The following is a 21,791-nucleotide window of genomic DNA, read 5'->3' on the forward strand; positions in this document are numbered from 1 at the left end:
AGCTGAGCATCAGCTCCGCCTCTGCTTATTCCACAACAAGAGTGCTTCTGTATTTACTTATTTTGTATTTTTACATTATAATTCCCTCATACTTTGCGATCTACATCACCTGAAGCTGTTTGAAAAGTTTAAAGTGCGTCTGGACTGTGAGATGTGTTTTCTTCCTTTCCTCTGTCAGGCGTGAGCTGCAGTGCTGCTCTTGTGTGCAATCATTAGAGTTTCATATGATCTTAAGTTACGTTAAGATCAAACGACTGTTCGACAACGAAACTTTTCGACGATAACGTCGACTAATCGTTTCAGCCCTACTGTCAAGCTCCAAAACTGACATAAAAAACCATAAAAGCACTATTAAAGTAGTCCATATGACTCATGCATTTTATTCAAAGCCACTTGAAGACATGCAATAGCTTTATGAATCAGAAAAGGCTGTGTTTAATAAGTAAACATAGTATGCATGTGCAACGTGTTAGTGAATGGCGCTGCTCCGTTAACAGTTCGGTTCATTTATAATATGCATTTAAAGTGGCACCGGAGGAGCATTTTAAGAAGCTAATTAAACTACTGTGAAGAAGCCCACAAACAGACACTTAAAGAACTTCCTGGACTATTAGGATTGTCAAAATAAAAGTGCGAGGGTTTTAAAGTTAAATGTGCACGACTGAAATAATATAGCTCTGTTGTATTTTAAAATTCTAAAAGTCAATAATAATATTATTATTATTATTATTATAATGATTTATTATTATCATTATTATTTGTCTACAAATTATAACAATACTTAAGTTGAATGGGTTCCAAAAAATAACTGTGTGAATGAAAAGTGGACTGATGTCTTACAACTAAATTGAACCAAAAAATTTGAATCCTTTAAAGTCCAGATACAAGTTGAAAAATGTTCACAAAGGAAACTGGATTTTCTACTGAAAAATTACTGTTAATTTTTCTGCTACATTATCCAGCAGACTAGTTAACAATAAAGTGTTTCTTAAAAAGCTATACATTTATATTCAAATAATGTGTAGTTAGAGGTTTGTATTTCATTACATATTAAAGAGTACACCCAATTATTTTCACACAATGAGGTAAAGATATTCTAATCTGATTATGCAAAAAAACAACACTGGCATCGGATTTCAGATACCAGAATCAGATCGGAAGAGAAAAAGTGGTATCGGTGCATCCCTAGTCTCAACAGCCACTAAGCCAGCATCCTTACCAAAATAAACTTCATAAGTTACTCATTGGAAAGGCCCTTCATGAGCAGCAGCTCTGTTAATGACCACTCTGAGTGCCACACAACCAGCAGTCCTCGTGAAGTGCACTAGAGACTCGACTAATGGTCACAGTTGATTCCAGTAGAGTCTGGTGTTAGCAAGCTAATGATCCCATACTCCAGTATACTAGAGCACATTCAAGTATTGAGTTAAATTTAGCATTTTTAATTAGATGGAATTAGGGATGTCAAATTTCATCAATCGTCGTGGGAATTCGATCAATTAATCGATTAATTGTTAACGTTAATATCGCAAAACGCATGTGGAGGACTCCAAATAATATGTGCATGTAGCCTACTGATTAAATAGAATTTTAAGAAATGCAAGTATTGGCATTTTCCTCTTAAAATATTCTCAGTTCACTGTATTTAAATCCATTTAGACTATGTTTAGTTTGAATTTGGGAAATGTTTAATTACTGTTAGTGAAATACTGTTAGTAGTAACTTCTATCGTTAGTTACTTTAGATATATTATTTGTATACTTGAGTTCATTAAAACTTCACGCTGTGGATAGTGGGATATTTCAGATCTTTGGACTTATTTTTTTTTTATTAGAAATGAAGTCAAATAATAACACGCTGTGTAAATACAGTACATAACGTAAGCTTCTGCTTCTCTGGTATAAGTGTGATGTGAGCTGAATGTACCTTTGTGCTTTCCCTGTGATCTCTGACGTAATTGTAATTGACGTAATTGAATGAAACAAGGAGATCAGCAGTGATTGTCATGTACTTTAACACACTATCATGGTGTGTGCATGGTGTGTTTTTTCTGTTTATAGAAAAAACGCTCCAGCATTGTTTACATTGAGCCGCTTCATCTCTAATCTGTGTGGCTGTGGCTCCTGTGATTTGGATGAGAAGTGACAAGCAGCGCGCAAGCGCCCTCTACTGGCGGATGACTGTACAGACAGTCTTATCAACATCTGCTGTCATGCTTACTGCGCATTTGTCCTGAAATTAATTAATCGACGATCAATAAGCTTAATCGGTCAAATTATTAACCACAATCGATTTTCAATTAATCCATAACATCCCTTGATGGAATTGTTCAGTACTGAATGAATCTTTCCACCATCTTTTATTAAAGTAAGCTTGTCAAAAATGCAGCCTGGGATTGCAAAGGATACATTTAATGCTTTAGATTTTGACCAAAGTGAGGTATGTTAAATGATTAGTAAATATAATTTTGCTGCCAACTGTTTGGAACAGACTTTGTGTCAGTAGTACGTCTATGATGCCTTACAATGTCACCTAGGTAGGCAGCTCACCTGGTTTTGAAACTGAGTTTGTGTCTACGACATAACTGTATATCCAGATCTGTTTAAATCAACTTCATGGCCACCAATCCCAAATAACTAAAATACTCTCACCTGCTCTATCACACCAAACAGACAAACACGTCCTCGTTTTGAACACACCATCGCTTCACTCCAAATGCATTGGAAATAGAGTACATGCTTCATATAAACACACAGTGACCCATTCCTCCACCGTCTCAGCACGCCTGAGGCTTAGTGGGCCTGCCAGTAGCAGTCACAGCAGACCACAAACCGTTTCCTTCATGCATTCCTCTCCTTTATTCGTGCTCGATCCAACTGGTAGGTTAGTGCTGGGTCACTCCAAGGCTGGCAGGGGTCAGCCTATGACCAGTGAGAGATTAGGCCACAGCATCACAAATCAGCCTTGCATCCATGATGTCCTCTCATCTATTTCTGCTTTTACTATGCTGTAGCACTTCCTCCCTCTCTCTCTCTCTCTCTCTCTCTCTTTCTCTCTCACACATCTCTTTTAAAAATGAATCTGGAGACAAAAACTCATTTTATCATTAATAATGCTCATTTGTGTAGCAACATTCATATGTAATGGGAGGCAGCTGGTAGGTAGCTGTGCAGTATGTAAACCTCACTCCCCTGGCCTTAAGAGGCGCACTAGCGACAGACACTAGAGGCTGTAGCCTTTAGCGTCCTCGTTAGCTCGCCCGCCTCCTATGCTGGAGACACCGGTTCGAGTCCCGTTTGGAGGGGTCGAGTAGGACCAGTTACACATACGTAAAATTTAACTCAAAGTGCTTCACATATCAGAGTAAAAAGCATTTATGCCACGTCCACACTAATAGGATAATAGGTTTATTTTGTTATGTTTATGTCTCTCATCCGTACTTAAAACAGTATTTACCTCCACCGAAAATGGCGCGCTTCAGAGATGCTCTCCATAACTGCATATTTTGGAAAACGATGATAGGAAACTAGTTTCAAGCTTACATGGATTAGTAAGGATGGCCCTTAGAAAAAAATTAATATAAAATCGAATAGAAACGAAAACATTACAATAGAGCATAACATGAATTTAAAAAAAGACAAACTAAAATAGAAAACAATGACTAAAAAGACTTAATTTATAACATAATAGAAATAAAATAACATTTATAATATAATAATTGTGTGTGGACAAGTTAGTTATAAGCTAACATAAAAAAAATATTTCTTTAGAGAATTTGTTAAGGCAAGAAGGCCTTATAAGACTTTGTAGCATGTGCAAGGTCTATTCTTCCCTTCATTTGATTTTCAGCTTATGCACCACATCCCACACATTTGTTGTTGTTGTTGTTGTTTTTTTATGTGAATACTTGTAGCTTGTCTGATTTCAAATGAATAAAGGTTCCGAGTAAAGCTAATGTTTGTTTATAAAAATGCAATTGATAAGTTTGAGTAGGGCTGCACACTTATGACAAAAATCATAATTGTTGATTATTGCCCTTGATATTGTAATCACAATTATTAATGATGATTAATAGATTAAATTACTGTGATGTCACTAAGCAGGCAACTGTGCTGGCAGGTTCTTCAGAATATCAGGTGGTTATGGGCTGCAGTTTATTTTAAGCATTAAATACTGTAATAATGTTTGTTAATGTTACTAAAGGTTATTATAAAGGTATATCTATGGTTTACAGTGAAGAAATGTATGTAGATTCTTTCTGAACTATTGACAAAGCCAGTTTTAACTTCAGTCAGTATGCCTGTGTGTCATGTAACAGGTTGCTGTATACAGATCCTCACACATTTAACGCACATCCAAAGCCTGAAAATTGTGCCATAAAAATCAAAAACTACCGTCAGACACGCAATATGTGTCTTTACTGCTTAAATTATTGGTCCACATGCAGTAAATAATAAAATTTGACATTTTCAATAGTCAAACTGAACAGCCAATTTAGATTGAACTTCCTTACTGCATTTCAAATCCCGTATTGTGATCTTGTTCCCATAAGATCATCGTTAGATCATATTTGGCCTCAAATCTGTCACAGCGGTTGCACTTTGGAAAGTAAGATCAGCCTGTTTGTGTGATTTGTTAAAATTTAAATCTACCAACAGCAGTTGTGGGTCAAATAAGAATTTATTTGAGCAGACACGATAACAATGACGATGGTCTGTGAAATTTGAAGTTCAACAATTTTTCTATGTCCAAAACGTCCAAAACAAGCTGACTTCAAAACAAGCTACTTTGTTGTTTTTTTTAAGCTGCACACAAAAATCGAGCAACCCAATAATATTCAAACACTCCTGTTCTGCACTCACAAATGCTCTCATAATAAATATAGTTGTTTAAACAACACAATAAGTCATTTATTTAGTCCCTGCCTGTACCTTGATTATAACGGTCTGGGAAAATAATTCCAAATTGTTCACCTTTGTTCTACAGCTTCTTTTTGAGTGTCAGGTGATGTTTCTTTAGCACTAATTTTCGGATGCCATCTCAAACCGAGATGAAATATACTGCAAATCAAGTATCTGGACATCAGACTATTCCAAACTTGCGCATAAGGATTGGTTGTCATTACTGATAGGACTGTACTTGTAGACTCGCTGCGTCTCTGATTGGCCATTGCCATTTCATTGCTCAACGCACATGTCTGGGATTGGTTAGAAATTCAACCACTGCAAAAACATGTTCTAAACAGAAACCATTAATGCAACAGAGTAGACTTAAATGCTGTAATCATCAATTTTCACGATTACATAATCGTGAGAGCCGTAATCGTAATCGCGATTTGTTTTTCGATTAATTATGCAGCCCTAAGTTTCAGTCCAGGGCAGTATAACTTCAGTATCATGCCTGTATCATCGTTCACTTGCCCCCTTTCAAAGGCCTACTGCTGCAGCCCTGATCCAATGGAATTACCCAGCTGCCTTTGTTTTGCCAGAACATTCTTCACACCTTGTGATGGTATTGAGCTCCATTCCTGTGGCTTTCTGGCCCGACCAACAGTGGCAAAGACAAGAGAGAGTGGAGACAGATAGAGGAAAAGAAGCCTTTTGATTGTGGATTGGTGTGAGTTTTGTCACAGGATTGTTATCAGTGAATCAGCTCTCCTGGTGAGACAGCTGTAGGCTATAGCAAGGTTAAAGTTGGCACAGAATTATAGGGATATCTGCTTCAGATGTAAACAGACACAAAGTATTACAGTAGATGGCCTTGTGAGACTGTATTTTTGAGCTGAAATGTGTCCACAGGTACATATCAGCCAAAAACCTTGCCAATGTAAAGGCTAGGGTTGTACATGAGTATAATTGTGAAAGCACAATTGTGTCACTTAACTTGTTATGTAAATGGTTTTTTTTTTCTAAAAAGGCTCTTAAGTGTTTTATTTTTTTGGCATGGTTGTGCTATAATTTTATGTGGTATCTTGCGGTCCAATTCTTCAGACAGCAGGATGCATTATTTTCCCAAACAGGTAGATGTGAGCACAACTCAATGCAACAAAATGGATCCGTTACATATTAAAATAATTTTTTTATAGACTTTTTTTGTTTTGTTTTTTGTTCTTGAGTACTCTGATTTATCTGGTGTACACAAGTAGACAAATGTACCAGAATGCCCATCCCCAGTAAATGTTATTTCACTGTGAAAGAAATCTGCAAGGAGTCATTTACAACTTTATACAATAAACATTTCAGTGCTACCAGCCTTCTGTTCTGATACTCTGTTAGAATAAACCATTTCATCTCCATCTACCACACTGACCTCCAACAATGACCTCCAGAAGATCAGAGCAGGCATGAATAAAACATGGACCATGAATGTGATCTCTGTAGGGAGATCAGGCCTCTGGGCAGCGCATTAGAAAACCATTTCAGTTCGGCTAGGCGCACACAGGTTCTGTCACACATCTGCCATGCTCACCTTTTCCTTTATTACTTTTTCATAGCTGAGACCAAGTGTGAGAGGGACATGTCCTTTCAATATGTGGGACTTGTCCTTGGACACAAGTTTAACGGAGTGCTTTGGTGAAAAGACATCAGTGTTTTTAGATGGCAGCCACTGGACAGACCTGTCAAAAGCACACAGATGCAGAGAGAGAGAGACACTAAAAGCTTTCCTAGGTGTACTGACTGATATGTTGAAGGCATTTCCACTAAAAGCCTCAGGGATTATTGTCTGTAAACTAGTGAGGGATGGGATTTTTACTGTGTTTTAACTGTGGGTTTGCTTGTAGTATTGTATTATTTTCAGACATTTTCATAATCAATCGCCATGGAAATTAACGATCAATTAATCGTTAACGTTAATATCGCAAAACACACGTGGAGAACTCCAAATTATATGTGCAAGTAGCCTACTGATTAAATATAATTTAAATTAATACACTTAAGAAATGCAAGAATTGGCATTTTCCTTCTTAAAATATTCTTAGTTCTTTGTATTTAAATACATTTAGGTTTAATTTCTGTTAATGAAATAACTTCTATCTTCGGTATCTTAAGTTATATCACTTGTATACATTTGAGTTCATTAAAACTTCACGTTGTGGATTGTGGGATATTTCAGACCTTTGGACTTATTTTCTTATTAGAAATGAAGTCTGGGGGCCTGGGTAGCTCAGCGAGCAAAGACGCTGACTACCACCCCTGGAGTCGTGAGTTTGAATCCAGGGTGTTCTGAGTGAATCCAGCCAGGTCTCCTAAGCAACCAAATTGGCCCAGTTGCTAGGGAGGGTAGAGTCATATAGGGTAACCTCCTCATGGTCGCGATTAGTGGTTCTCGCTCTCAATGGGGCGTGTTGTAAGTTGTGGGAGGATCGTGGAGAGTAGCATGAGCCTCCACATGCGTGGTGTCCAGAGTGTCATGCACAATGAGCCACATGATAAGATATATTGACGGTCTCAGAAGCGGACTTGTCCTCCGCCACCCGGATTGAGGTGAGTAACCGTACCACCACGGGGACTTACTAAGTAGTGGGAATTGGGCATTCCAAATTGGAAGAAATTGGCCATCACAAAGCCCTGACCTCAATACGATAGAATATTTGTGGGCAGAACTGAGAAAGTGTGTGCGAGCAAAGAGGCCTACAATTCCAGCAGCTTATTGTGAGAAGCTTGTGGAAGGCTACCCAAAATGTCTGACCCAAGTTAAACAATTTAAAGGCAATGCTACCAAATACTAACAAAGTGTATATAAACTTCTGACTCACTGGGAATGTGATGAAAGAAATAAAAGCTGAAATAAATCATTCTCTCTACTATTATTCTGACATTTCACATTCTTAAAATAAAGTAGTGATCCTAACTGACCTAAGACAGGGAATGTTTTCTACGATTAAATGTCAGGACTTGTGAAAAACTGAGTTTAAATGTATTTGGCTAAGGTGTCTGTAAACTTCTGACTTAACTGTAGTTATGTGGTATAACCAACATGTAGGTATTCATGTTGTTGTCATGTGACAAAAAAAACTGAGAAAATTCCTTTAGACCCTCAAGACTGTGAAGTTTTTTAAAAATATAATTATTTTGCTAATATTTTTCAACTTGCAAAATATGTTTAAAACCTTTTGAAATTAAAGATAAAGTTGCGTACACTCATATATTAAAGTTTCAAGGATATTAATTTAAAAGTATTTTAATACCATTTACTTGATTGTTAGACATGATATTTTTTTTATATTTTTTGGTCAAAATTGTGAAACCAGCATGGATTCAAAGATTACATTTCTGCAAACTTGACACATGATTTAAACTAGATTTTTAAAAGATCACCTTGAACAACCTTATTTGTCAATGATCCATTACAGTATATACATATAATGTTTGTTTGCAGTAACACTTTACAAGTTGTAGATGTTAACATATGTCATGAACTTACAGTACAATGAACAGTACATTTACAGTATTTGTGAATCTTGGTTTATATTAAATTCTAAATATACTAATATTTTTTTAATTGAAAGTTTTATACATTAACTTATTTAATTAATTATGAACTAACAGGAACTGAACATAATTGTATGTTTATAAATTAATATTAACCAAGATTAATAAATGTTCTAAAAACTAATGTTCACATATGGAACCTTATAGTAAGTGTTAGCATAGCATTTTCTTTTTTATGCTTTCTTTACAAACGAAAGGTAAAATTAAACTTATTGAACTATAAATTCATGAATGTACTTTTGTTGAAAACTGCAGCATATGGTGCAAACATTACTGATTTGTTTATAATTTTCAACCCATGCTAACTGCTTTCAAGACATGAAGTCATTCTCGCAGTTTCGGCAGAACCTCATCTATGTTAGTTAGCTAGATAATGTACCCTTGTCGACATATATTTAAATGAGCACAATTCGCAAAAATTTACGACATGGCAAAAATCCAATTATAAAACAACAAGGCATAAAAACAACAATTCTTCCATGGAGTAATATAGTTAATTGGCTTAATTGTCAACTGAATATGGTTACCAAACAACGTAGAAGCTTGGCACATTAATATAGTTAAATTGATGCATAGCCACAGGTATGTGCATATCTCAGCAATTTCATTGTGAACATGGCACATCCAATTAGATTTTAGAGCCAGTACCATTTGTTTCTGAAAGTCAGGTAGACCTATGTATCAGGGGTGGTGTTTACATATGGCAGACTATGGCAGTTTCCATACCCTAGCATGCAGACAAAACCGGGAAAATATATGCCTCATTAAGATGTAGTTTGCTCGTCATTTCAGCCTGTGTTGGCCTTGTTTCCCCAAAGCATTATAAGCCCAATTATATCTTAGAAATGACCGTATGAATCATGAATGAATGAATGTTACATTTGTATAGCGCTTTTTCTGACACTACACTCAAAGTGCTTTACATAGTGAACAGGGGACTCTCTTCAGCCACCACCAGTGTGCAGCATCCACCTGGATGATGCAGCGGCAGCCATAATGCGCCAGTACACTCACCACACACCAGCTATTGGTGGAGAGGAAAGAGTAGAGTTATAGAGCCAATTAATGGATGGGTATTATTAAGAGGCCATGATTGAGAAGGGCAAATGGGGGGAATTTGGCCAGGACACCGGGGTTACACGCCTACTCTTTACGAGAAGTGCCCTGGGATTTTTAATGACTACAGAGAGTCAGGACCTCGGTTTAACATCTCATCCAAAGGACGGATCATCTTAGAATTATGGGCTGTTTTTCTAAAAGCATTGTAATTTAACTGCTTGAAAATGGCCGTAGATCTAGTGTTCTGGAGTAAGGACATATCTGAATTATGCAGACACCTGCAGGACAATTGTGAAGTTACACCTCATACAATTTAATACAGTTAATGTCTTACATGCACTTTATTCAGACGTATACAATGAGACCATAATACTTTAATTTGTAATTTTCTTTATATTTAAATAGAACATAATTATAAAGGTCTACTTATATTAATTAACCTACATAGGCCTATTTTATTTAATTTTTTTGGTCTAATATATAATAATATATAGTTTAAAATTATGGCATAAAATAGATCAATGAAAGAAAAAAACAAAGAATTTTTGGTAAAATAATTCAATAGCATAAATCAATAAATTACTGACACATATTTGTGTGCAGGACCAAAGTGGCCACATGATTGAATTACAAATTAAATTCAGAGGGAATTGAGATGTTTTATATTATGCACTTGCAATAGGCCCACTGCCAACTCAGTATACATATTTGTGTAAACGAAACACTGAAAATGTACTTATGATGAACAAAGCATTGATTGTACTGTACTGATCGTACAGTAATAATAACAAAAATATGTTGTTAATTAGTTTAAGATAATTACTTTAAACCTTTCCCAGCTTTGTAAATTACATGTAAAATGTATAAAGTTATGCATCAATTTATAAAAAAAATACAATTACAAGAGACACTACACGGTTATCCAAGGGTTTTTTGCCATACCCTAGGTTTTTGTGAAATGCAGCCGCTGCTATGTATATACAGAGTGAAGGAGTGGCTTGTTTAGTTGCTGAAGCTACGAACCCGTATGCTGTGATGTCCACGTGCCCAGCTGTAGTCATGAGTGAAGCTTTCCCTGTTTAATCCTCTGCAAGATAGCTGTTGCTGCAGCACAGCAGCTCAAATCCCTGTCACAAGCCTGCAGTCACTGTTTAACATCTGCATTCTGATTATGTGTGTTTCTCTCTGGCTTCAGCGCTCATATCTTCATTATGAGACACGTGTGTTACTATACTATGAGATACTATACTATGCAGGGCCTATAGTATAGTACTATACTATGATGTGCTGTAGTATACTATACTATACCATACTATACTATACTATGGTATTCTATACTATGCAGGGCCTGTAGTATAGTACTATACTATGCTGTGCTGTAGTATACTATACTATACCATACTATACTATACTATGGTATTCTATACTATGAAGGGCCTATAGTATAGTAGTATACTATACTGTGCTATTGTATACAATTCCATGTGTTTGTGTATAATGATGTGCATAATTTGAATATATGAATATCAACTCCAGTGAATACCTATTCTGCTACAAGCTTTTCTGATTTCTTGAGGTTGGCATTTATACACTTATGCCTGTCACTGTAAACAATCTGACTCTGATAAACTTCCTTGCCTCCTTTCTCTCTGTCCTTAGGGCTTTTTCCGAAGAAGTATTCAGAAGAACATGGTGTACACTTGCCACAGAGAGAAAAGTTGTATCATCAACAAAGTCACCCGAAACCGCTGCCAGTACTGCAGACTGCAGAAGTGTCTGGAAGTGGGCATGTCTAAAGAATGTGAGTACTTGTCTTAGTCTGTATGTCTGTGTGTGGTATGTATGTGTGTGGATTGTGGTTTTATTATTCTGTCAGGTCTTGTACTGTACTATGTTTATTTTACTTCACCACAACATCCTATACTACACTTTATTTACTATACTGCGCTTTCCAGGGCATTTACTCTAATATGAGGGCTTGTAGCAATGTATATACTATGCCGTGAGTCTATACTACATTTTGTTTGTTATACTATGCCAATGCTATGAGAGCCTATAGTATACTATTTATAACATTCCAATGCTTATAGTATAATACTGTACTATGCTGTACTATACTATGAGATACTATACTATGCAGGACCTATAGTAAAGTACTATACTATGTTGTGCTATAGTATACTATACCATACTATACTATACTATGGTATTCTATACTATGCAGGGCCTATATTATAGTACTATACTATACTGTGCTATAGTATACTATACCATGCTATTGTACAGTACTATACAGGGCCTATACTTTGCTATGCTATACAATACTATACTAAACTATACTGTACTGTGTTTATGATACACTACTATCCATCTGTAATATAAGGGCTTAAAGCTATTATACATTGCCCTTGTTATATGATGTGTTCTATACTATACTGTACTGTATTATGCTGTACTATATAAGGTGTATACTCTCTAAGGTGTATACTATGCCATGAGAGTCTATATTACATTCTGTTTATTATACTATGCCAATGCAATGAGAGCCAATAGAGTACTATGTTTTCATAAAGCACTATACTTTCCAGGACCTATAGTATACTATGCTATTCTATAATATGCTATGCTATATTATACTAAACTAAACTATACTTTACTATACTGTTTATTATACAATACTGTTCAGGGCCTATACTATACTGTGTTTGTTATACAGTACTATCCAGGGCCTATACTATATTGTTTATTGTACAATACTATCCAGCACCTATTCAGTGTTTTCTAAACTACACTATGCAGGCCTGTTACCAGATATTTTAGTTTTCATGTAAGGTAAGCCCGCTATCCCCACCTACGGGACACGGTACAGAAGTGAATGCCTAATTATCTTTTTTCTAAATATTTGCCAGCATTAATTAATTAGATCACACTTGTGATTGACTTAATCATATTTCATATTGGTGGTACACTTATGCTTGTATGATAGTCTTATCTGTAAACATAATGTTGGTAGGTTGCTGTGTTGTTAGGCTCAGTAGTGTGTGCATTTTGGCATCTGTAGGAAACTAACAGACATTTCAGGGCACGAGGAATGATAAATAATAAAGCTATATTAACTTTAAATGAGTGATGTTTAAGAATGTATGATAATATAACACTTAACATGGTTTCCCTACTTGAAAAGCATTTTGTGCTTTTTAATCTTTAATTATTAGTCACACAAAGTGGCATTGTTTTTGCTACTCTGCTCTATCTACGTCACAGTAAGAATTTTAACACTTAAGTTGGATTTAGTAGCTTTAGTTTTTGCTTTCAATAATAGAGATTGCATGTTCTTGTGTTCTGAAGATATCAGCTTTTGGCATGAAAGTGCTAATATAGTGTTCCATACCAAACCATAGCATGCCGTTTCTCTCATAACAGGATGAAATCTCTGCCTCAGATTTGTTATTTTGCATATTTCATTCTCTCCTCACAGTTATAATGGCGCACTCTTGTCACCATAAAGTTGTTTGCAAGCAGGTTTTGTCTTTCTGCACATGTTGTGTCATGAAAGATTACCTCCCTGCACTAATAGTTCTTTAATGGCTCCATTAGATTGTGTTTTCCAAGCCCACGCTGGCACCCAGCTCCCTCTGGAGAAATGAATATGTAGCTGTGGGGAGAAGCGAGGGAAAATCATTCTTTACCACCCCTCTCTCGCTATCTGTTTCTCTGTTTGTGTGTGTTTGTGTTTGTGTGTGTGTGTGTGTGTGTGTGTGTGTGTGTGTGGATGGGTTTGGGTGGTTTATGAGGACATTTTTTTAAGGTTACAAACTGGAAATTACAAGGGTATTATGCTATAAATGTGGTTTATGAGGACATTTCTAGTGTCCCTATAATTCAAATCGCTTAAAAAACATACTAAATGATGTAAAAATGCAGAACGTTTTTTGTGAGGGTTAGGTTTAGGGGATAGAATCTATAGTTCATACAGTATAAACATCATTATGTCTATGGAGAGTCCTCATAAGGATAGCCGCACCAGTGTGTGTGAGTGTGTGTGTGTGTGTGTGTGTGTGTGTGTGTGTGTGTGTGTGTGTGTGTGTGTGTGTGTGTGTGTGTGTGGAGGAGTGAAAAGAAGAGCCATTGAGTTATCTTTAGACAAAGAATGGGATTCTGACCAAGAAAACACAAGATAATCGAATGATTGAGACTGAGGACAAGAAAAAACAGAGATTGTGAGCTTCCAGGAAATGGAGAGAGAAAGAGAGAGAGAGAGGGAAGGGAGGAATGCAGGCGCAGAGGGATAGCCCGTTTAAAGCTCTTTAAAGCAGGGTGATATTTGTCATGTGATGTGATTAGATTAGGTTTGATTTTAGTGAAAGCAGAGGTCATTTGTCACAGTTATTAACAGCCACCCACATTAATTTCTCATCTCTACACTGCGCACACCATCAGCACATCTGTGTGTGCGTGATGAAACAATGTGTAGGTTAATGCTGATGTTTTATGAATGCATGTATAATGGCAGTTTGCTTGAATTTTTTTTTACAATGTAGGGATTGGTCAGGATGTTTGATTAGCTGTCAAAAAGCCGACTAGATAATTGTCTAGTGAGTTTATCTAGATTTTGATTTTAAGCTAATATTTTTAACAGTGATTCTCTGAAGGGAATGAATTTAAAGACAGTTGTTACATTGTGTAGAAAAAGCACCGCTTTTGTAACTAATTCGCCACCTTATAAAAAAAGACAATTAGTGTCAGACTTCAAATGGTTATCTGTGAGCAATGTTCTTGTTAATATGCATAATTTGTGAGGACTATGATGAATATGTAGTTTTGCACATCTTTAATATAATGGCATTTACTCTTAGTATTTGAGGCAAATGGTGCACTGGTTTCATAAAGGGTGTTTTTGTGAAGAGGAGGAATTACTCTTAACTCTGTTCCCAGTTTCACATTTAGAGACAGGAAGACCTTAAAGAATTTTATCTTCCTTTTATGCTTGTTGAGCAATGGAAACTCCCAAACGTTAAGCTCCATTTGAACTGTCACATCAAAGCTCAAAGCACATCAAAGTTCACATTCATCTCTCTCTTTCTCTCTGGAAAAACTAAAAGGAATATATCAGTGAGAAATTCTCCTCTTTTTTCTGTATTTCTCTATCCTTGTCCCTTTTCCTATATATAGGGCCTGTGTATTGATCCATATGTCCTCTTGTTCACATACTGAATTCTTTCCCCTGCTCTTTCATTTGTTGTTGTTTCAAAGTAAATTGGCTGCCAAAATGATTGAATCACAACAAGAACATACAGATATAAAAGAGGTTTTACAGTGTAGGACAGGAGCTGTTTACATCATGCATTCCCATCCGCTTACCAGATAAAGTGGGTGTTACTGCCATCTTGTGGTAAATGTTTTCATGCAGGAGACACACTGTACTGCCATACAGTTCACAATGGTCTCTTTCTGTAATGTATTTAAAATGACAATAAACTGATTGCTGTTTTAATTCCTGCAGCTGTTCGAAATGACCGGAACAAGAGGAAGAAGGATGAGAAGAAGCAGGAGTGTACAGAGAGTTACGTCTTAAGTCCTGATACAGAGCAGATGATTGAACGGGTGAGGAAGGCTCACCAGGAAACCTTCCCCTCCCTCTGCCAGTTGGGCAAATACACCACGGTAAGTCAGAGCAGCTCTTAGCTGCTGTGTCCTGAACTGGATGGAACTGTCGGAAATGACTTGTGCTCTCAGCGATTAGACCACAGTTGAGCAAACGCACTCTTGTTATCTCTCAGAACAACAGCGCTGATCACAGGGTCTCCCTGGACGTTGACCTGTGGGACAAGTTCAGTGAACTCTCCACCAAATGCATCATTAAAACGGTGGAGTTCGCCAAGCAGCTGCCTGGCTTCACCACGCTCACTATCGCAGATCAGATCACCTTGTTAAAGGCAGCTTGCCTCGATATCCTGGTAAGCGCAGCCTTTTAAAGCATATTCGGACTCATTCTTGAGTCCAAGTCTTACATAATATGAAAATGAATGAATAGATTTACAAACACATTTGTGGCAATGTGTAAGCTAATTAGTAATTGGCTAAAGTTCTGCATCGTCTTTGTCTGTTATTGTCTTCCACAGATTCTACGAATATGCACACGCTACACACCTGATCAGGACACCATGACGTTTTCTGATGGTCTGACACTGAACCGCACGCAGATGCACAATGCTGGCTTCGGTCCACTTACAGATCTCGTGTTCGCTTTCGCCAACCAGCTCCTGCCTCTGGAGATGGATGATGCAGAGACAGGGCTCCTCAGTGCCATCTGTCTGCTGTGTGGAGGTACTGCACCTTTAACAGTCATACTGAATCTGACCGATTGTGAGATTTCAATAAGTTAATAAGCCAAACATTAAATCACACATTTATATTCTCTTTTTGAAAACATGAAATAATGCAATTTAGGAATACATACATGTATTTTATTTGTTCGTTGTAGCAGACTTTTCTGCCTTAGCAGCTGTTTAAAAGCATGTGGGGGACAAACAACTCAATTTGCAATTTGTTTTGCTGAATTTGTGATTTATGTGGTTAAATTTCACTGGTGCTCATACTTCAGTGGAATACTACAGTATAATATTTTTTTAGTTACCAATAATTTTCTTTTCCAGTTTTTATTCTTTTTAATAAATATTGTTTTTTACCCAACACTGGCCTAAAATTTATATCTGGTTTTTATTACATTGGTGCCCTATCAGGTGAAAACATAATTTTCCATCATCCTTTTCCATGAAGTAAGCAGTACTAGAGAGTCTCCATTTTCAGTGGGGTTAACGCTGTTCCATTGTGGATGATAGGCATAAACGTAGCAACATCAATGCATTTTAAACCAAGAATGTACTGGTGTGGTGTTGTGAAGTATGTAATTTAAAATTGTCTAGAATATTCTAAAAGTCCAGAATTATTTTTTGCATTCCCTTTTTCTCCAAGTGGTTTGTGTAGAATATGTAATTTTATTTCCTGGTCAGTTATTAATCCTGTAAAACTGTGCACTTGTGCTCAGATCGGCAGGATCTGGAACAGTCTGATAAAGTGGATGTGCTTCAGGAGCCACTGCTGGAGGCACTGAAGATCTACGTGAGAAAGAGGAGACCTCATAAACCACACATGTTCCCCAAGATGCTGATGAAGATCACAGACTTGAGAAGCATTAGCGCTAAAGGTGAGATGATTTACTGTCACTATTTAAATATAAAGTTGAAATATTGCACCAGGGTGATCAGACAGCAGTGTCCAGGAAAAATAAGTAGAATCCTCTCTCACTTTCAGGAGCGGAACGAGTCATAACGCTGAAAATGGAGATTCCTGGCTCCATGCCACCTCTTATTCAGGAGATGCTGGAGAACTCAGAGGGTCTGGAGGGTGGTGGTGGGGCGCGAGGTGGAGCCCCACCAGGAAGCTGCAGCCCCAGTTTGTCACCCAGCTCAGCACACAGCAGCCCCTCCACTCACTCCCCTTGACTCTCATCATCAGACAGGGCTCCGTGCAGAATTAAACTGGTTCAAAACCAGAAGCAAGCCACAGATGACCAGCGCCAGAGACCAGAATCTGGTAGACTTTGATCTGGGTTGACCGGGCGTGAACTGAATTGTCAATCTGGCCAGCTTTCATTAGGTGAAGACCAATTGAGTTCCACACAGGCCGAGCCTGATCAAAACTCACACTGATCTGTCATTAAAAGCACCAGTGATTCAGTGATTAAATGAGCCTCAGACTTGGCCTCAGTGTAAGAGGAGCAGACTGAAGATGCTGCGAGACCCTGTTTAAGCAGAAGCAGGTCCTTACTGTGTCTTCTGGCTTTGCTCCTGTCACACGAACTGTGAAAGCCAAGTGAACTTTTCTCCTTGTCCGAGGGACACTCTTTCTTGGCCTGGGACGTTTTTTTTATAAATGTCAATCCCTTAAGCAAGCTAAGGACATAGGACGTCAAATGTCCAAACGTCAGGGACATTTTGAACTTTACAACTGTTTTGGTTCTGTTTCTTTGTTTTTTTTTTTTTTTTTTTTTTTTTACAAAAGATATATGAATATATGAAAATCTATATTGACAGAAGTATGAGATTTGACTTTTTCATCTTAGGTGGAATGCGGAGCAATTCTCATATTTTCTCTCACTTTTCTCAAGAGTCGAATACAGTTATGGTCAACCCACTGTTACACTCACTTCAGAAGTTTGTTGTGGTCTTTCTGGAAATATTTGTATTGAGACAAAGACAGATAGTCCGGTTCACTTCATGCACAAGGGCATCATCACGCTAGCACTGAAAGAGATAAGATAAGACACTTTTTTTCAGTGAGGAGATGAACGAATGATTTGAAGATGTATTAAATGCCATCAGAATGGTAACTTGGCAGTTTGTGGCTGAGAAAAGAAGGATCTCATGTAAACAAACTGCTTAAACTTGTGATATAATGTGTATGAGATCGTTTAAAGGGAGCTCCCCCTTCCTTAACATTTTTAATATTGTTTGTTAATTAACTTTTTTTGTAATGTCATCTGTCGAAAGAAATACGAAAACCCCCTTACACAGTATTAGCAGATTATAAAATAAAATGAAAAATTTCCAGAAATAGTAAATCATAAAGAATATGAAACCTGATTTTAGCTGAAAATGCCACAAATAAAACCTACTCGTCATTTCAAAAGTATTAAAAACTATTTAACTATTGAGCATTTCACACCGAAACACCATGCAGTTTCATGCTTTTTCCTACACCTGAAAAATTATTTGAAGATTTACACATTTTAACTTCATAACAAAATTCCATGAAATTGAATTGATTAAACTTTAACAAATAAAATGTAAAAAAAAAAAAAAAAATTAAAATGACATTTTATTCAATTTTGTTAAAAATGACACAATTTAATTTGATGGAATTTTATGAAAATAAATCTAAAAGTGTTTTTAATGGTAGATTTGTGTTAATTATCATCTCTACCACATTTTAGCTGTTGCGTGCACCCTGAGATACTTCCACCTTGCCACATTTTTCTTATCTGAACCTCACAACATCACTGCCTCTGCTCTCCTGCAACAATCATTGTACAGTTGTCGACAACAACAACACTGCCTCTGTGTGACAATCACTTTAAGTCAAGCTCACAAACAATTCTGCCTTTGTAACAAACACTGATCCCTGCCAGACATCTTGATTGGAGCTAGTAGCTAGCATTCATTGACTGTTGATAGACTTCCACATACACACTACGGTTCCCAATCTCTGGAACTGTAATAAGTCGCAAAACATTAAACAAGGACTATATTTGCTACTTGCATCTTTCCTAACCACAAGCACTCACTTGTTGACTGAAGGGTTTGAGATTATGGTGTCTTTGTGTGATAATTAAATCTCTAAAATATCACAGCTACAATTATTTTATGGTTTTGAATATATTTAGCTCTGTCTGATTTTTCATTTTCATTTCAGGTTGCAACAATGTACCAACATAAACTCGATTGATTGCCAAAAATGAATCAAGTACTCAGGGGTTCCTCAGTGCTTATGCAACAATCATTATAAAAAATATATATATAGCAAATATGAACCAGTTAAATTAATGCAAATTTCTCCATCAAAGTTAAAAGGATTGTTCACCTCAAAAATGAAAATTCATAATTTGTCATTTACTCACCTTCATGTTGACCCAAACCTGTATGACATTCTTTCTACAGCCTCAGTGACTGTTCTCTAAAGTCATACAGGTTTGGAGCAACATGAGGGAGAGTAAATGTTAACACAATTTCCATTTTTGGGTGAACTATTCCTTTAATAGTATTCCTACATTTGTTTGTTCATTGTAGAGAGAAAAAAATAAATCAGTATTTGTGTCCAATCCGATTCTGGCAGATCAGTGTCAGCATATCATTATATTGTTGCAGTTTACAACCGCTCTGCCTCTGCAGTACGTCTGCTGAGCCAGTCGCCATGAACCTTTGAGCAGTGTGATGACTTCTTTAACACATTTTTCACAGAGCGGAGTGTGAACTGTTATCTACAGTACGTTTCACAGCAACTATGCACATGACATGCACAGAGCTTGAGTCTGTTCACTTCTATCTATCTGTTCTGAAGATCACATGCCTCTTCCTGTATTTCAGCTCATCAGTTTGGTTTGATTGTATATTTAGGCTGGTTTCTGCATTCGTCACTGCCCAAAGGTTCATTGCTATTGAGCCATAATGTGTCACACACCTCAATGGGCCTATTTTCTCACTTAAAGGATGAAAAGCATCGAGGTCTGCACAACGTACAGCACAAACTCTGTACTGCTTTAACATATGTTATACAGTCAAACGCACAACATTTTTTTCAGTTGTCAGGTCTCTGGATGATAAGAGTAATGTTTAATAAAGACTTCTGTTTTGTGTGTGTTTTCGACCATGTGGATGTGGTTTTTATCATTATCTTTATCCAACAGTGAATTTCAGAGCTACTGCTTCCTTATATCTTTATCTATTACATTTTTTTAAACACATTCTTGAGGTGTAAATCCCACATTAACATTGTTTGCACATTCAGATGTGGCATTCTCATAGATAGACAGTGTGACCTTTTTCTCACGTGTCTCGCTGGATTATGTTTGTGTATAGCTCTTTTGAGCTCTACTTATTTGAGTTTTATTATGTGATATATGCATTTCATATTTTGTTTCAAAACATGCCATTACAAATAACATCTCAATTCTAACTCTTTATAGCCACAAATTATATATTTGGAAGGAATACATACTCTCTTTGATCAGATCAGATTTGTGTATTTGGTTAGGGAAAAGCTTGTGCTCATGACAGCTTGTTAGAAAGAAAAAAGCTATATGAATTTCTTATTATAAATAACATTATACTGAAGTCAGAGGATTGCCAAGGGAATATATATATAAAAAATACTGTATATAATTTATTTTATTTGTTGGAAGCTTCTTAATACAGGTACATATGCTTTGCAAATAGTATGATGCTCTTTAACTCTTCAGCTGCTCTGGATTAGACATCCAGTGGTAGGCTGAGTTCAAGAGTAACAAGGGTGATGGCTGGGATTTTCCTCTTTTCAGTTCCAGCCAACACTTACCAAAAAAAAAAAAAAAAAAAAGACAAATTAACTAATCAACCTAAAAATGTATGAATTCTAAGTTATTTAATACATTAAGGGAATTGAATTACCTAATGATGGTAGTCAAAAGCAGATGTTGGATATGACTGGTACAGTAGCTTTGATCCACATGGTCCAGTCCTAATTGGACAAAGCAAACTTCCCTTTTGTGTAATGTGATTTAACCACGTTTTGCTGGGTCAACAACCTTGTTAATCCTAGAACAACATAAATACCAACAGATTTTAGGGTTAGGTTTATGGCTGGGGTTAGGGCTTGAATAGCTCTTGAATTATTCTTATCAACCTGTCATTAACCTTTGATTGTTTTATGTGGTAGTTATTGGTTAGGATTACATTTTGGGTTAGAAGAATGTCAAGAATATTGTTTCAGGACCAATAAAAGATGTTGAACCTTACCAACATATTGCGTTTATGAGGATGCAGGACTGAGTCTGAGACGGTGGTGAGCAATCTTTCTCTCTTTTTATTTTATATATGACCTTTGGGTTCTTCCTAAGATGGCACAGCAGATGGCCGCCTCCGTATGAAGCGCTACAGTTCTTTTGCAGTTTGTCTTTTGTTTGTTTGCTGCTGTAGGGACAGAGCGATATGCAACCTTTATTGTTGTGTAGCAGTGATCCAGAAATATACTGGATCACTGCTACACAACAATAAAGGTTGCATATCACTCTGTCCCTACAGCAGCTTTGGGACTCTGATCACTGTCTGGTTCATCTTCTTCCGATCTACAGGCAGAAACTAAAATCGGATAAACCTGTAGTAAGGACTGTAAAGGATGGACCAATGAAGCAGAGCTGGACCTACAAGCCTGCTTTGACTGCACTGATTGGAGTGGTTATGAGGCAGTAGCCACAGACCTGGACCTTGACAATAATAAACTCAGCAAAAAAAGAAATGTCCTCTCACTTTCAGCTGCTTTTATTTTCAGCAAACTTAACATGTGTAAATATTTGTATGTCAAATCAAAAGTAACAATCAGTATCTAGTGTGGCCACCAGCTGTATTAAGTACTGCGGTGCATCTCCTCCTCATGGACTGCACCAGATTTGCCAGTTCTTGCTGTGAGATGTTACCCCACTCTTCC

The 21,791-nt window shown here is 36.9% G+C and overlaps 1 protein-coding gene across 3 annotated transcripts in view; it reads left to right on the forward strand.

Annotated features, from left to right (window-relative positions):
• rarab (retinoic acid receptor, alpha b) overlaps positions 1-20,689 on the forward strand; it is a 225,960-nt gene extending 205,271 nt beyond the window's left edge. For all 3 annotated transcript variants that reach the window (XM_051713256.1, XM_051713258.1, XM_051713257.1), the window contains 6 exons: positions 11,211-11,352; positions 15,055-15,215; positions 15,332-15,508; positions 15,674-15,878; positions 16,600-16,758; positions 16,866-20,689. In XM_051713256.1, the coding sequence (XP_051569216.1) occupies positions 11,211-11,352; positions 15,055-15,215; positions 15,332-15,508; positions 15,674-15,878; positions 16,600-16,758; positions 16,866-17,056 (1,035 nt within the window). In that variant the 3' untranslated portion in view covers positions 17,057-20,689. The remainder of the gene's footprint in view (positions 1-11,210; positions 11,353-15,054; positions 15,216-15,331; positions 15,509-15,673; positions 15,879-16,599; positions 16,759-16,865) is intronic.
• Positions 20,690-21,791: the final 1,102 nt, after the last annotated feature.

This window comes from Myxocyprinus asiaticus, chromosome 13 (genome assembly GCF_019703515.2).
Source record: "Myxocyprinus asiaticus isolate MX2 ecotype Aquarium Trade chromosome 13, UBuf_Myxa_2, whole genome shotgun sequence".
Lineage (NCBI taxonomy): Eukaryota > Metazoa > Chordata > Actinopteri > Cypriniformes > Catostomidae > Myxocyprinus > Myxocyprinus asiaticus.